We start from the raw sequence: 18,321 nt of genomic DNA, 5'->3' as shown, positions 1-18,321 counted from the left end.
TGGCCTTTACAGAAGATGGGGTCCTTCACTAACCGAAGTGAAATATCATCATCTGCAACTGAACCATTGAAGTCGACACATGCTTAAAGCGTTCTTTGAGTTGTTCTATGTATTCTCTGTATGAACTACATAAACCTGACATTGGTTGAAATTTCACGCCTGAAAGATTCATTGGTTCTCTTAAGAATAGTAAATAGTAGGGAGAATATCCACCTAATTGAGGAGAGCTAAAGGAATTATATGCATATTGGGCTACAGAAACATAACGAACCCAATCATTTCCCATTTGACCTTTATGAGATTTGCAAGTGAACCAATATGACGTTCAACCTGTAGAGATCCATGATTTTCTACGCTAATCACTTTGTGATCAATGCCTATAAAGATTCAGAAAGTAATGTCATCAATTTTCCGACTAATGACGAACCGGCATCGGTAATTAGGGTTGTGGGAATACCAAATAAAGTAAACACTTTCTGAATGAGTGCCTCACAAATGGTTTCGGCATCGATTCTTTGCAATGGTACACATATCAAATATCTAGTCATAGAACAACATACTACCATAATATGCTTATACCCTGATGGAGAAGTGGGCATAGATTTAAAATCCCTACTAAGCGTTTCAAAGGGAACAAATTGTCCAGGAATCCTATCGTTATACAACCTAAGAGTTTCAGGCTTATTCTTTATCTGTTGGCATCTAGAACATGAACGAATGTAGATAGTAATCCTTTCGAACATCGATGGAAAGAAAAAAAGTTTACGCATCGTTAAATATGTGCGGACACAACCTTGATGAGAAGCTAATAAAGAATCATGGTAAAGACAAATTATTCTATCGATGTACGATTCTGGAATTACGAGCTGTAATATAAAACTATCATCACGTAGGAAAAACAAACAAAATATCAGATTATTACAGACAATATACTGTCCTGCACGCAATGTAATAGATCGAGCTGTCTTTTTATCACTGGGTAGAATGTTGTTGGATATAAAATCATATATAGGTTTATATAATGAAGAAGTCTGTTGAGCCATTGCAAATTGTTGTGTAGTAAAAAGGAAGATTAAAGTCTCTTAGGATCTTTCGTTTAATCACTTTCATCATTTTATCTAATCGTGCCTGATTTGGAATGTGGCTACAAATGATCTTATCAACGTTGTCCAGCAATGGATGTGAATCTTGTACATCCTCTAAGCTAGGGCGATCATGCTGATGTTCAATAATTGGAGGTGTAGTAGAAGAAGGAACTAACTGTTCAATTACTGAAGGATTAGGAGTAGGGAGATGTATAGGCCTATCAACTATGCGTGGCTCTTTCTGAGGAGGGAAATCGGTGTTTCGATTTTGTGTAGATTGTTGTACGTATTGATTGTTTGTCACTATCTGTTGGCGATGTAGTGTGTTCTGTTCGGTTTGTCTTTTTACATTATGTTCATTATGTCGACGTCTCGTGTTATGATCGGTTTGTTGTGGAACATTTATATGTTCATTTAGTTGTTGATCCAGACAGTAAATATTCAATCAAGTAATAAGTAAACAGATCTTCTAAGTGTAAGGTGAATTGATTGCAAATCATTGGCAACAGATCTTCCAAGAGTAAGGTGAAATTGAATTGATTTTAAATCATCGGCAACAGATCTTCCAAGAGTAAGGTGAACTGATTTTTAATCATCGGCATCACTTTTTCCTTGAGTTAGCCTTTAGCTAGGCTGTTGTTTCGTTATTCCGTCACACGCTATTGCTTTGATGTTTGAGTAGGTTTAGGTTTTAATCCATCCGATAGAACCGTGCGTCTCTCAAAAAAAAAACCGAACTGTGACGGCTTCCCTCTGATAATGTACGTACTTATACGTAGACTAAAGTAACCTAGCTGGCCTAGGCTAGGCCTATATCCTTTTTATCTTTAAATGTACACAGAACCTATCCTAGTATTATATTATGTCTTGAGCCGGGTCTTCCACCATGTTATGATTAGATGTTATTGTACTCTGCAGACTATTAGTATTAATAACAACATTAGACAATCATAAGTGATCTGGTATTTATTGTCTATCTCCTGGTTCTTTCTCTGCAGTCTCTCCTGAGTGAGAGTCAAAGTGAGAGTGTTTAACAATTATTATACTAGACTATTATTAGTAACAAGCCACTGTCTGGGTCCCAACTATAGGCTGGTAAACACCATCCAGGGCAGTCAGCCAGGCAAGAATATGTCAAAACAAGTCATCCAGGGGTGTTGTTCAGACATGTATGTTACAGTATTATATTAGGTGTTTTCAATAACATGACACTAGCTCTCTGATCTGGTGGTATCGCGTTGATTGGCACTTCCAAACGTGGTACTTGATTTTCAGCACTGATTCCTGGTGTTGGCGGAGGAGTATTTGGAAGTACAAAATCCCAATTCTTCCTTACTACGCGATACTTTCTTGTACCTTTCCGCCAGTTTCATCTTATGTCGCTCTTTTCGTAATGAAATAGGAACGTAGGCAGCTTTCTTTCGATTTCGCTCTCTCTGCAAATACTCATCTTTCTTTATCGGGTCGATCTTTAAGCGATCTCGGTATTTCTTAGCACGTTCTCCCGCAGTTAAAGCCATGTTGACAAGACAATGGTCTATATAGTGCAATAGAGAATGATAATAATAAAAATGATGATGATTAAGCAGTTAGTTCTATGGTATCGGTTCCACAGTATTAAACTATGTTGCACGAGAAAATGTAATGCTTTTCTTAAAAATAATTTGTATTCACTACTCAGAAGGTTCAGTTAATTACTTGGGAACTATAAACTAATGTTCCCACACCATGCCTCTTCCTAACAAGCTAAAAGAACCATGGTAATAACAAAAAGTCATTTCCGTCACATTGGCTGTCATCTCTGTCACAAAGAAATATTGAGAAATGTGACGGAGATAATTTCATTAACCTAGGCAAGCTCAGATTTACCCGTAGGCGATAACTGGCAATGGGGAAGGAGGATAGCCTACTAGATACCATGAACCTATTTGCATAAACGCACCTGTATTTTTTTTCCAAAATCCTGTTTTTGTTTGTACTTTATATCTTCACGCATTTTCTACGCGCAATTCACGCGTGTGCCTGCCGTTCCTTGGACTATTGATCGCGCTTTTAAAGTACATGACGGAGATGACACAAAACCTCGGGACACGTTTTTTCGAAACAAAAACTGTCAAGTTTTGAATTTAATGTATTTACTGATGTATTTCAAATAATAAAATCACAATAACTAACTTTTAATAATATTTTCATGTAGAAAAGTCCTGTTATAAAATATATATGGCGATCATAAAATTGACAATGTACGATCGGGACATGCGGTTTTTGGGGGTTGGATGAAACATAAAAAAAAAAAAAATACTAACTATCAATGTTATTGTTATTTTCCTTGATTTATGTCATTATTTATTTTCACAATAATGTTGATTATAATATATGATTATTTTTTTTTATATAGAATGATGCATTTTCCCTTTGTATTCCTCCAAAGTATCGGGACATTTTAGACACTTACTGAAGAAAGTATTTTTGGTCGCCATTTGAATAGCAAATTTCTTACTGCATTACGTGTACAGCCCCATTAGAGAATGTGTTCGTTTTTACCTGAAGTTTTGAAAAACTTCAGGTAAATGTCACTTAACCTCCTACTGTGACATGTGTTTATTTAAGTCCAACTTTGATAGGCAGGTCATTAAACTATTTGATCATCACTGAATTCTGCTAGTTTTTGCCTGACCATTGACCTTGCATACTGAAGAATATACCTTGTCCTAATCAATCAATTACAAGAGAGCTAATAAAATCACAGGGGTATAATAGGGGCCTGTTCGTAGGGGTTGAAAATACCAGCTTATTCCCGATTTCCGTTCGCGTGATCCAATTAACTTTTGCCTCAGGCTACAAAAAATTCGAGGTAAAATGTTCACCAAATTTGCAGGTTATTTCAGAGATAATCCAATTATACTCGGCCTTCGAGGATAATAAATCTGTTGTGTCAAATTTTGACAAACGTTCGCTGCCTAGGCCCGTCATTTCTCCTACGAAGCTCTTCCATACACGCTTCGAGAGCGATCGTCAGCTGGTGCTGTCCTTGTTGGTGTAGACCGCTTAGTAGGCCTAGCTGGTCGGGGAGCCGCTGGTCGGTGGTGTTTCCGTCGTGTAACATTGGGCTCAAATTCTTCGTCAATGAGTAAAATAATGGTCGTCAGGAGAAGGCATATTTCGGCAGGATTATCGGCGTTAAGAGGCATAAGGTTTGTCGCAAGGATAAGCAGTGTAAAAGGTAGCAAGTAATTGTTATTGTAAAGAAAGATCGGGAGTAAAAAATATACAACACGAAACTAGCGTGCGAAAATAGGGTCGTAGGTTGTAAAGACAACTGACCTTAAAACGTAATTTCCGGTTTGTGATTCGTCGATTAAGCATTTAAGCGGTTAAATATTTCAAGTACGAACAACGCTCAATTTATAACCCGAGGCATGGGTGAAATTAAGCGCTTATTTTAACCACCGTACGAACACGACCTAGGATTCAGGTAATTAATCACCTGCTTAGTTGATTTATCTGATAAGGATTTTGACCAAAAAGTTCTAATGGGGATGTACACCTAATGTGTGAGTGTGAGTACTGTTAGATAAACACATACAAATAAACTTTATTAAGTCTGTGAATGTGGGTATTCCCTTCTGTTAGATAAAAACATAATATACAAATAAACTTTATTACTGACAGTTGCTTCTCAACGTTTGTATTAATTAATAAATAATTTAAATTACAAAAAATATTTAAACGTTTTAGTGGTGTATCGTTACATGTATTTTACTGTTTCAACCGACAGTGACAAAGTATTAAATCACAAATATTTACTTTATTTAGTGGTATAATATTTATAGGCCTCTAAAAAATGTCATTACCGAGTGGATAAAGAATATATTTTAAAATTGTTCTTCTTTGTACCCATCCTCTTCCACATCCCCCAACTGTAATGTTACATACAAAACACAAATTAAGTTTGTTAAAATGAGTCCAAATAAAAAATTCCTCATTTGGGAAGTAATTCAAGGGTGCTAATTTAGTTGACTACATAAATCATTGTGTCTATTTATTCATCTATGTAATTGTAAACGACATTGTATTATAGTCCTGGGGTATGTACATTTGAAATAACCCTGAAATTACTTAATTCTGTGGGCACGACCTAGATGGCACACAAAATTTACAGCATTAATTTTAAAGGAACGTGCCTCTTTAGTTTTCAAAAGTAATCTAGAAAAGAAGCCCACCCTACTAAAAAGAAGCCCATGCCCATGGGCTTTTTTTTTAGAGGTTTTATATGTACTTTTAACTCATCTCTTTTTCACGATAAATATATCATCAGCAGTCACTTTTCCAAGTACAAAATAATATATATATATTTTATCGTTTCAAATTAATTAATTAAATTTCAGTATATCACCGGGCAGTTTAGAATATATGTTCTTTGCCTGCTGTGTTTATATATATATTTATATAAATCCAAAGGCAAATTACTGAAAAAAATGACAATGCTGTGGGTATCAGTGGCTGGATCTCAATGGAGATACAAAAATAAAAAGCGAAAAGCTAAATCAAAACGATAAAGTAAACAGCCAGAAAAGTTAGCAGAGCTTTCGGGCAACAGTGCAAGTGAAGGAATTATATATATATATTTATATATATATAAACACAGCAGGCAAAGAACAAATTTATAAATATATATTAAATTCAACTCTCAATGATATATTTACTAAAAACTTTTTCAGCAAACATACCTGTTCCAGTTGAAGTCCAGTCTCTTTTGCTAGCACCCCGAGAGCCCTAGCACCATGTTCGACTAAGTAAGTGCATACTTTCTCAACAACCTCTCCATAATGATCTTTGATGAGTAGAGAACCTAATTTACACTGAGTTACAGACATCAGTGTAGGTCTAGGTAGGCCTAGTAGTAGTATAGCCTAGGGCCTAGATGCTTGACATAGGATCCGGCCTGCCTAGGCCTAGGCTAGTATTACTAAAGTAGAGGCCTAGCCTAGTAGCTAGGCTTCTCTTCTAAAGTAAAGTCTAAAACTTGGCGACTCGAAAAGCGTTTATATTAAAAATTGTATGAAAGACCGTAGGCTGGTTGATGATATATGGATTTTTTGTAGCAAACTTGAGGAAACTTAATTGTTGTCGTCCGATAATATCAAAATAATATAGAGACAGAGAGCCAGCTAGCTGGCCAGGCAGCCGGCCTAGATAATCGATTATGCATAATGTTGTTGTGCTGCCACCTAGCATAATTTTATTTCCATTTTTTGTGATTTTGTTGCATGCGAAAAAGATAGTGTAACTTTGATCCTTACTAGCTTTGATATTGCTCATCTCATCTGAACTCGGAACTAGCCTAGGCCTAGGCTTGCTAGCTAGCCTAGTTGGTACACTGTTATTGGGAATGGGTACTTTAAGGTTTGATGGACGTGTAGCACTCGTTACTGGAGCTGGTGGAGGTAATTTGAGGCCCATAAGGAATTAAGTATTTATTAGCTAGCCTAATAGAGAGGGCCTCGGCGTCGCCTAGCCTGGCCTGGCTGGCCCTTGCTTGGCCTCCTAGTAGAGGGCCTAGATAGTAGAGTAGTATTAGTAGGCCTCTGGATGCTAGCAAAGAACTTATAACACAAGAATCTCCTGTTCTTCAATTTGCATTCAAAACACAGTATCGGAAGTACAGGGTTAAAAGGTCAAACTGGGCGACGCCATTTCACAGCATGGAGCAGCGCCCCCTCCTCCAAACTAGGAAGTCAATTACTCTACCCCCTAGAGTATTAGCAGAGGATTAGGCCAACTTCGGCCACAGACAATTTCGGCCACAGACAATATTACTACCATATCTATGGAACGCCCATAGTGCCATTGATAGGGGAACAATGAGACACGACAATGTAATACAGGATTATCGATTTCATTGCGTTTTACTTTTGTTTTTACACAGGAAAACACGGACACAGACAAACTTGGCAATTAATTAATTAATTAATTAATAATGAAAATAAAATACTAACACGTATTTTGTAGCTAGGTGGCATGATGAGATAAGAAACGAAGAATTACGTAGATACCGATATTTCAGAGTACAAAAAATACAATACGGTTGAAATTAAAATGTATAGTTTTTACAAATAAAAGAAATGAATTGAATGAGGCCTAAGTGATACTAATTGTATGTACATTTTTCTATAAATATAAAACGAATTGAAGTACGTAGGGATATATACTAATTTTATTGTGTACAATAAATATAACTTTGAAGGAATAAGAAACGGAAGAACAAAGTGGTTAAGAATACGATTTATTTTATCGGAAGAAACAATTGAAGAAAGTATATAATTATTAAGAATTAATTTGTTGTAAGATGTAAATGAAACACTAGTAAATAAATGTTAATAGAAATGCCTGCGTTGTTTTTGCGTGTAAAATTTTACCTAATAAAATGAACTTGAAATATTAGTAAAACACCACTACCCAAGAGGAATTATGCGAAGGCATTGAAGAATTTTTTTTTAGATATGTTTCTGAACAGGCTCGGAATGAATTTCTGACTGTGTGCGTCATGAGAAGGTACGTGAAAAACCCCGTCATATGGGTGGTTGATTTGTCCGTAGTCATTGCATTTTGCCGGGGATTCCCCATCATTTCCGTAGTAGCCTATTTATCTTCATTTCCCTACGTCCGAAATATTGGGCCGAATTTCCGTAGTAATTACTGATGTTCCGAACTTTGAAATAAGTGTTTGGTTGCTTCTTTCTGCAAATTTCTTTCATATTTTCTTTTCTGGAGTGTGGTTTAAGCAACACTTGTACAGTTTAGTGGATAAATGAAAATGAATTTTTTAAGTTGTTGTTTTACTGACTTACTTGCATTTATTGAAAAATAATACAATTCAACGTTTTGCTCAATATATTTATAGCAGCAATTATTAATTGATAATAGGCCTAGTAATTAGTTTGGGGACTTCCTCTGACGTTCGCATTGAACGCAACAAATGTTATCCTTAGTCGCATTTTTATCCGAATTATTACTCATTTTGTTTGTACTGTATTTTGACATGTTAAAATATGTTAAATGCATATCGCCGCAAATTACTCGATTATTATTTTTATTTTGGGTCTGATATGTTCGTTTTATTTATGCACCTGTGTTCTTAAGACATGACCTGAGCTCCATGATAAAACATTTAATTACTCCTGTGTTGTATTAAAAACCAATCAAATGAAGACGACAAAGTTTTATTAAATTTATTTTTTTTTATCACTAATTTTCTTCTTGAATCTGCTTGTATTGATGTGTGAGTTCCTGATATTCCTCTTTTTTCCTTAGGTCACCTAAGCAATGGAAGGAAAAACGTTTTAATTAAATTTCTTTTTTTTTCTTAGCATTTCTATTTCTTTTTTCATAGCCAAACTATTAATACGTCTGTACTAAGAGAGTATTTAACTGTGTCACTGACAGTTGAATTTGTTTTTCGCCAAGACTCCATGATATAACTAAACTGGAATGGAAACAACAAATCTAATAAATGCAAATTGTAGTGGAATAACGTTAAGAATGATAACACTGTAATGGTAGTAATCGTCATAAAAAATACTATCCAACAAAGCATGAGATGCGATAACTAATAGCAAAAACAATAGCACGGTCTAATATATGCGTGAATGGCGCGCCATAGAAATCTGTTGTGGCCGAAACTGTCTGTGGCCGAAACGGTCATATGCCATTAGCAGATCCCCTCTATGATTTTGACTTTCTAATTTGATGCGGGCGCCCTACTCCTCAGTCAATTACTCTATCCCCCCTAGAGCATTAGCAGATCCCCTCTATGATTTTGACTTTCTAATTTGATGCGGGCGCCCTACTCCATGGGTCGGCTCACAATGGCGCCACCCATAGCTCTATTCTATCCCACAATGCCTTTCGAAATTGTTACGCGCTTCGGACGAACAGGAGATTCTTGTGTTATAAGTTCTTTGATGCTAGTCAAGTCGGGATCCATCGCAAAGTCGCCCCATCGCAAAGTCGCCCCATCGCAAAGTCGCCCCATCGCAAAGTCGCCCCATCGCAAAGTCGCCCACGGTTTTATTTCGGTATGACTATGAATGAAGCGCCGTCGCTAGTAGTACGCTGTTTTATTCATATCGATTGCGTTTGATATCGATCGCATTGTTACTTTGTTGGTCGCGCTAAATGTCGTATACATTATAACGTTTATCCTATTATATACATAATTTGTGGTTTAATTTTAATTTTACAGGTTTTAATGGAGTGATGTGCTTTTTAAAAATCATTAAAAAAATAGTTCCTTGTTTGAAAGTTCTAAAAAGATTATCCCTGATTTATAGTTTCGAAAATGTTAATTTAATATGATTTTAAAATTAGTTACCAGAGCCACAATTACGAATCTTTCTTCAACCTACGCGTGGATACCAGCTCATTTTTTAGGATAATATAATAAATGTATAAACTTAATGTGTAGTAGGCCTTCATATTCGTCCGGTGGCAGGAAGGGGGAATCACCACCCGAAAGGGGACTAATTGCCATCAAACTTTTCTAGACCAGAATTTTCCGTAGATTACGAATATGGAAGGTAATCGATAGGATAGGAAGCGTTTTCGAGATATAAGGGGTCAAAGTTCAAAATTGACCAATTACAACAATGTATGATGTATATGTATTATAACAAATTTATTGAAGCACAATTTGGTCTTTTATTACATTTTTATGATTATAAGTGTCTATTCAATCACCTTATGAAAAAAAAATCCTTTGTAATTAAGGGTCAAATGTCAATATTGACCAATCATAGAACGTAATAAAACCAAATAAAAACTTATATTTAATAAAAATTGGATGATTTCTCATCCTGTTATTTAATCAATCATACGCAATGTAAAAGAGCGAATACATCATTTCATCAGTTGACATAAGGTCAAAGGTCAACATTTTAATACATGTATTAACAAATAAATGCAAAGTTGTCAAAACTATGATACTGATGGTTTTACAAGTAATCAAATTATTTGATTAGTAAAGTTATGTTATTTCATTATAATTTTGATTAATATAATTATAATACTGTATTTAATCAAATCAGACTTTGATCAGGATATGAAGCGAATAGGTAGAGATAAGGGGTCAAAGTTCAAAATTGACCAATTATAACAATGTATTATATACATATGTATTATAACCAATTTATTGAAGTTCAATTTGGTCTTTTAATACATTTTTATGGTTATAGGTATCTATTCAGTCGCCTTATAAAACAAATACTTTTCAATTAAAGGTCAAATGTCAATATTGACCAATCACACAATTTGCATATAAACCCAAATAAAAACTAACATTTAAGACAAAATTTTATGTTTTATCATTCTGTTAAGACATATCAATCATACACAATCAAAAGAGCACATTTATCATTACACAAGTTGACATAGGTCAAAGGTCAACATTTGAACAAGTGATATACTAAATAATGCAAAGTTATTCAAACTATGAGATCGATGTTCATAAATGTAATCACGTTATTTGATCAGTGAAGTTATGGTATTTTTATATTTTTTCTAGTGCGCATTATTTTAAATGTATTAATATAATACTGTAAAATAAATTATAAAATTATTAATATTATTAATATTATGACTGTTAAAATGTTATGATGTTAAAATGTTACGCTGACCTTCAATGATTTGCCACTATACAGTTGCATTTATTAGGGCTACAATATTCGTTTTTGGAAAATAAACTACTATTCATTAGAACCAGAGAATACCAATTCGTACAGGATAGGGTATAGGCAGATCCAGGTGGCCAAACTCAATCCACAACTCACTACACAGACAGACCACAATTTTTATATAGTTTGGTCCATACAGGAAAGAGTTTCCTGTACACAAAAGATTCTAAAATAACCCATATGGATTTGCCCGAATGAACCCTCTAAGGACCCTTTTGGGATCTCTATGTGGTGTGCTACATAAGGCCCTGTATTAGAAATTAATATGGGGTAAATAGTTCATAGAGGAACTATGGAATAAAACTAAAATGTTCACCCTCAATCTTTAAATAACATTTATGGATTTTCCCAAATGAACCCAAGGGCCGATCCTTCATTGACCTTTTGGGGTTCTCTATGTGGGTCTACAAGAGACCCTATATTGGAAATACTGTATGTGGGGTGAAAATGTGGGTTCATAGAGATATAATAAATATCCCTGTGCACCCTCGATCATCCATAAGGAACATTTTATGGATTTGCCCAAATTAACCCAAGGTCCGATCGTTCTCCATGGATGGACATTAAGCCCCATAATGGAAATATAAGGGGTGACACTGTGAGTTCATATAGACAGGCGCGGCCCATGGAATAAAGCTGCCTGTGCACTCTCGATCCTTAAGGACCACTTATGGATTTGCCAAAATTAACCCCCCAAAGGCCGGTCGGTCCTCCATGGATGGACATTAAGCCCCATAATGGAAATATAAGGGGTGACAATGTCGGTATAGACAGGCACATGGAATGAAGCTGCCTGTGCACTCTCAATCCTTAAGGAACCGATTTGGATTTTGCCTAAAATGAAACAACAGCAGGTCATCTATTTAGACCCTTCTCTACTGTATGTTCAGTTCTACATTTGGCCCCTGTATCGGATAAATGCATTTGGCTACATAAGTTACTGTGTATATATCGGGTATCTAAAACTGTGGGTTCCAATATTAAGCCATGGGAAAAGCCTGTCTGTTCACCCTCAATCCTTTTAAAAGGAACCCATGGATTTGCCAAAATGAACCAAGGGTAACTTCTGAATTCTCTATGAACCGTACATTCCGTTTATTGGAGATACATGGATACCTGAATGACATTTCTCAAATGTTTCTGAAAGACATTGTATGTATAGTAGTATTCCCCTTCCACAACTCTTTGCATTAAATCCGCCCGATAGGCTCTTATGTACAGGATTTCAAAGCAATAATCACACTTGTATTTTTCAAGCAGTATAATCTATTAGATTGAATAAAAATATCTATTATAAACAATTTGCCGTTAGAAATCTCTATGCCATGTCGTTATTTAGATGAGAAAAACAGGTCAAAGGTTAAAATTACAGAAAAATAGTGTTTACTTTCAGTCACTTTTTGAAAAAAATGTTGCATTATGGCAAGTATAAATGGTATAAACATATATATTGTGAACAATTTGATACCAAAATTGGCTCCTTACGACAAATATTTATTAATTTATGTTTTTATAACCTTATTCAATTCAATGGGTTTTCAGTCAATTTTACAAAGAAAGTTCTGTTAGAGCTAATATAAACATATACATTGTGAACAATTTGACACCAAAATTATCTCACTAGGTCCAGAATTTCCAGAGATATAGCATGTTTTTATATTGGTCAATTTTGAACTTTGACCCCTTATATCTCGAAAACGCTTCCTATCCTGATCGATTACCTTCCATATTCGTAATCTACGGAAAATTCTGGTCTAGAAAAGTTGGATGGCAATTTGTCCCCTTTCGGGTGGTGATATCCCCCCCTCCTGCCACCGGACTATAGATTAGTTTAAACAATAACAGCGTTGTAAGACAATGAGTTTTATAGGCTACTTGTTCATTTTGTATTTATTGAAAAGTTCTGTGTCTATTGACTTTTCAAAATGAAGAAATAAAAAATACTCAAAAAAAAGGATTTCATCGCCGATATGATCGTTTTATACATGCAGGTATTTTAGAAAAATTAAAACGCTACATTTTGACCGTAGAGTATCGTGGGTGTGTTTTTAAAAAAGGGGAATCCCCGACGTTCAGCAGAAAGACGTAAAACAGATACCAGAAGGCGCAGCTCCGATTGGTTTCAGATCTGTATCATTGCGACATTTTACGCACAAAGTCGCCCCATCGCAAAGTCGCCCCAAAAGGGGAAGCCCCGGCCGCCATGTAGTCTCAGGTCGCACGATCGGCACGCTCCCCCATCATCAGAGAGGACGACGATCACTCCGCGGTCGCACTAACGTTCTAGCTCACCAGAGGGAAACCCCCGTAATTACTCCGCCGTTGTCGCACTACAGCGCACCATCTGAAGATGGGGAAACCCCGCCGGAGTTTTACGATGATATCAGTTGCGTTGGAAGTCGGTCGCGTTTAATTTTGGTCGCGATAAAATGATGTTACGATCTAGATTATTTTTACTTTGGTCGATGAATATTTATTATTATTATATTAGGCCTATATTAATAATAGATTTTTTTTATTTTACAGGTCTATGATGAGAAAGATGTTTGCCTTAAAAAATCACAATTTGTAAAAAGAGATTATAGTATTATTCGGCATAATGTCATTTAACAGTACATAATTATTTTTATTTGAAATATTTTATAGGAAACGTACTAGGCTACGTCAGTGTGTCTTTTATTTTATAATATATGCAACAAATTACGTAAAACAATTTATTTATAAACATTCAGTTTACTATTAGTATTACAATGAACATTGATTATAAGCCTAGAAAGGCAATCCCATCATTATCCATTATAGAATTGCATCATATCACCACTATATGTCGTAAATAATGACGTGCGTGTGTGTATTCGTCGTACTGTACGTCCGTGTTTGTACGTATTATTCCGTGCCTCTTCACTGTCTTGTTTAATTTAAAATTAAATAAACACCCGAAATGAGGATATTTATTAGGCATGATAATTAGAATGTTCTATAACCAAAAGGGTTGAAAAGAATTTCTTCAGTAAAATGATAATTGTGCTGTTGAATAAAAGGCGACTCCAATCTGAAACCAACCGGAGCTGTGCCTTGGCAGCTGTTACGTCTTTCTGCTGACCGTCGGGGATTCCCCTTTTTAAAAAACATGCACATGATACTGTACGATGGTTTTTCCATGGTCAAAATGTAGCGTTTTAATTTTACTAAAATACCTACATGTGTAAAACGATCATATCGGCGATGAAATCTTTTTTTTTAGTATTTTTTATTTCTTCATTTTGAAAAGTCATAATAAAACTAAATAACAATAGACACATAACTTGTCAATAAATGCAAAATGATCAATAAGTAGCCTATAACATTAACACTCATTGTCTTACAACGCTGTTATTGTTTTAACTACTGTAAATCTCAGTACGAAGGCCTACTACACATTTATACATTATTATATTATCCTAAAAAATGAGCTGGTATCCACGCGTAGGTTGAAGAAAGATTTGTTATTGTGGCTCTGGTAACTAATTTTAAAATCATATTAAATTAACATTTTGGAACCTATAAATCAGGGATAATCTTTTTAGAACTTTCAAACAAGGAACTATTTTTTTAATGATTTTTAAAAAGCACATCACTCCATTAAAACCTGTAAAACACAAATTATGTATATAGGCCTATTAGGATAAACATTATAATGTATACGACATTTAGCGCGACCAAAGTAACAACGCGATCGATATCAAATGCAACCAACTTTGCGATGGGGCGACTTTGCGATGGGGCGACTTTGCGATGGGGCGACTTTGCAATGGGGCGACTTTGTATTGGGCGACTTTGTATTGGGCGACTTTGCGATGGGGCGACTTTACGATGTGGCGACTTTACGATGGGGCGACTCTGCGATGGGGCGACTTTGCGATGGGGCGACTATGTCGGGGCGACTTTGCGATGGGGCGACTTTGTATTGGGCGACTTTGTATGGGGCGACTTGACTGGATCCTGTAGGCCCTAGGCCGGTGTAAGATTGAAATGTGTCCGGTGTTTAAAAGTGTCCACCGGACAATTTTCAGCATTGAATAGTGTAACACCAGCTGTTGAAAATGGTTGCAACCACCCGGGCAGTTTTCGATCGATAACAAAGTAGGACCATCGACTGTCACATCACCCCCCCTGTAAAAACTAGGCCGCTGGAAATTTACCAACTCCCTAGGGTAATTATAATTCCTTAGAAAACAAAACAAAAAAATATGTCGATCCAAATAAATATTATTAATATTGTTCTATCAGACATAGTCTTATTATACTACCTATTTACAGAAGAGACATCAATTTAACATCAATGGACGTAATTTGAAAAAAATATAATGGTCGCTAATTGGAGGTGTCTTTAAGTAAAATGATCTTTAATTGAAAGAGGACCAGTACAAGTACACCTACCAATTAATAAATGGTCGTTAATTTGGAGGTATTTTAAGTAAAGTGGTCTTTAATTGGAGGGGGACCAGTATCCAATTACTTGTATTTTGTCACATAATTAAAACTATTTATTATTCTTGTTTTTATTCCTATGCCAATTAATAAAATGGTCGCTAATTGGAGGTGTCTATAAGTAAAGTAATCTTTAACTGAAAGAGGACCAGTACACTTACTTGTTTTTTGTCACATAATTAAAACTATTAATTATTCTTGTCTTTACTCATACCAATTAATAAAATGGTCACTAATTGGAAGTATTATTGGTTGTTAAAAGAAGACAAGACAAGTGCATGCGTGATCAAAACCTGACTCTCAAATCCCAACCACCTATCATAAAACGTATGATACAGTATTTAATAGTGGACGCATTTCAATCCATGGGTCAGACATTATTAAACGGGCCGGACAGCATTAAATTGTTGAAAAACGCCCACGAACCCGTTGAAACATGCAACTGGACACTATCCAATGCTGAAAAGTGTCCGCCCGGACACTTTTGAATGCTGGACACATTTCAATCTTACACCGGCCTAGGCCTATCTCCTATTACTAAATATAGTACAAAACAGCAAGCTAGCTGAGCCTAGGGAGGCCTAGCTAGGCTAGGTCTACTAGTACTAGGTGGTTATCAGACGATCGGGACCACGGACGATCGGGCCTAGAAAACGTCCCGATCTCGTTTTCAAATTTCAGCGTTGGGCCCGATCGTCTCATGAATGGACCCGATTGTCAGTAGTGTGTCCGGAACAATGTTGGTCCCGATCGTCTTTCATTTCATTTCATTATTTATTTGGTCTATTGAGTATATACATAACAAAAAAAAACTGAAATTGGGGAGACCAGGGTGAACCTAAGTGAACTTAATCACATAAAAGAAATAAAGACAAAATAGCCTGGGTGCAGTACAAATTTTGCAGGAAAAAAGTATAGGAAAATTGTTTTCTTTTTTTTCTGATAGAGTATACCATATAGAATGTCAGAAAAAAAATCCCCATCCCAGGGTCTTGGGGAAAATTTGTTACGGAACTTTCAAATTTTGGCCTATATAACACACACAAATGCCTATTAACACACACAAATACCTATATATAGGGGATAGGGAAAACAAATTCACTTTTTTTTTTACTTGGAGTTGTGTTATGATGATTAAAATTTGCTGAGGCTTACTTTAATAACTACTTCTCATAGTAGTTGGTAAATCGAGTCGATAACAATGACATCATCATGCCAGAATCCAATATGGCGTCCAATTTGGCGGAAAAAACAGGGTATTGCTAAACCCCCGCAAACCCTTGCAAACCTCCAAAAAAACATAGCAAACCCCACCGAACCAACATAAAAGTGATTGAATCATGTAGTGTACGATCCACTGGGTATATCCATGTAAAAAAAAAATTAAATTTCTACTGTTAACTACTTATTTTGGGGGTAAAACTTCATTTTTTGGTAAAAAATGATTGCTAATTTTTAACCAAAAAATGATGTTTTACCCAAAAATAAGTAGTTAACAGTAGAATTTTTTTGTTGTTTTACATGGACATACCTAGTGGGTTGTACACTCCATGATTCAATCACTTTTATGTTGGTTCGGTGGGGTTTTCTATGTTTTTTTTTTAGGTTTCCAGGGGTTTGTGGGGGTTTAGCAATACCCTGTTTTTCCTGCCAAATTGGACGCCATATTGGATTCGGGCATGATGATGTCATCGTATCGACTTGATTTATCAACTACTATGAGAAGTAGTTATTAAAGTAAGCCTCTACTAATTTTAATCATTAAAACACAACTGCAAGTAACAAAAACTGTTAATTGATTTTCCCTATCCCCTATATATAGGTATTTGTGTGTGTTGATAGGAATTTGTGTGTGTTATATAGGCCAAAATTTAAAAGTGGCATAAAAAATTTTGCCCAAGACCCTGGGATGGGGATTTTTTTTCTGACATTCTATATGGTATACTCTATTAGAAAAACCAAAAAAAAATTTTCCTATACTTTTTTCCCGCAAATGTGTATAATAATTGTTCTGCACCCAGGCTAAAATACAGTTACAGCGAATCAAAATAAATATGAACTTTTCTAATGAAGGCTAAAAATGGGCTTTCCAGGACTGCAGCATCTGTCAACGGTCTGGGAAGCTGGTCCCAGACACCACGAGGTAACCTGATTGCTATAGAATGGAAAAAAGCCTGTGTCCTTGATGCTTAATGTCGGAAGCACAGGGATCATTGTGACGGGTATTTATTACAATACAGTCATGAACTGTGCTGCAGTCCAGAAACCCAACCAGAACCTTAAAACAAAATATAATAAGAAATTTACAGTATCTCTTCTAACGGACAAAGACGAAACTGAAAGCAAATTTAACCTCTCCTCATAGCATATCTGTTCACGATGCTGTTTGAGAGCAAGATGAGTTGCTCTCCTATGGATCCCTCAAGCTGATCTGACAAAGACTTTGTCCATGGAAACCAAGCAGGTTGCGCATACTCCAGACCAGGCAATACAAGACTTTTGTACAAAGACAAAAATGCACTGGTCGAAGCATGTCCAGCCACACTCCAAACAAAGCCCAACATACGTTTAGCTTTGGAAACAATGACATGGACATGGTCATCCCAGGTCAATTTTGAGTTAAAAGTAACACCAAGGTATTTAAAAGATGTCACCGGACTAATATTAGAGCCAAACAAAAGGTATTTAGACAACTGTCTGTTACGCGAACGTGTGACATGCAGGACATTCGTCTTCATAACATTGAAAGGCATGCGATTTGCTTGGCTCCACAGACCAAGTCGATCAAAATCAGCTTGAAGGTTTAGAGAATCCTGAGGAGAGTTAAATTGCATTATAAATAAGAGTATCATCAGCAAAAATAGCAGTTTTACATTTAAGTGAACAAATAATATCGTTAATAAAAAAGTTAAAAAGAATGGGACCGAGTACACTGCCTTGAGATACCCCACTGGTTACCACCCAGTTAGATGAAGACCCTTTAAATTTTGGTATCTTTTAATTAAAAATGACTTTAACCAGTACCATATATCAGT

The 18,321-nt window shown here is 35.8% G+C and overlaps 2 protein-coding genes across 2 annotated transcripts in view; one reads left to right on the top strand and one right to left on the bottom strand.

Annotated features, from left to right (window-relative positions):
- LOC140051898 (DNA-directed RNA polymerase III subunit RPC3-like) overlaps nt 1-6,260 on the bottom strand; it is a 35,141-nt gene extending 28,881 nt beyond the window's left edge. The window contains exon 1 of the mRNA XM_072097245.1: nt 5,816-6,260. Within this exon, the coding sequence (XP_071953346.1) occupies nt 5,816-5,962 (147 nt within the window). The 5' untranslated portion in view covers nt 5,963-6,260. The remainder of the gene's footprint in view (nt 1-5,815) is intronic.
- Nucleotides 6,261-6,315: 55 nt separating this feature from the next.
- The window catches only part of LOC140051897 (peroxisomal multifunctional enzyme type 2-like), a 61,446-nt gene continuing 49,440 nt past the window's right edge, over nt 6,316-18,321 (top strand). Inside the window, exon 1 of the mRNA XM_072097243.1 lies at nt 6,316-6,532. Within this exon, the coding sequence (XP_071953344.1) occupies nt 6,478-6,532 (55 nt within the window). The 5' untranslated portion in view covers nt 6,316-6,477. The remainder of the gene's footprint in view (nt 6,533-18,321) is intronic.

The sequence above is a fragment of the Antedon mediterranea genome, chromosome 6 (genome assembly GCF_964355755.1).
Source record: "Antedon mediterranea chromosome 6, ecAntMedi1.1, whole genome shotgun sequence".
NCBI classification, from domain to species: Eukaryota; Metazoa; Echinodermata; class Crinoidea; order Comatulida; family Antedonidae; genus Antedon; species Antedon mediterranea.
The sequence above is the reverse complement of the archived record's forward strand: the minus strand, read 5'-3'. Positions and strand labels throughout refer to the sequence as shown.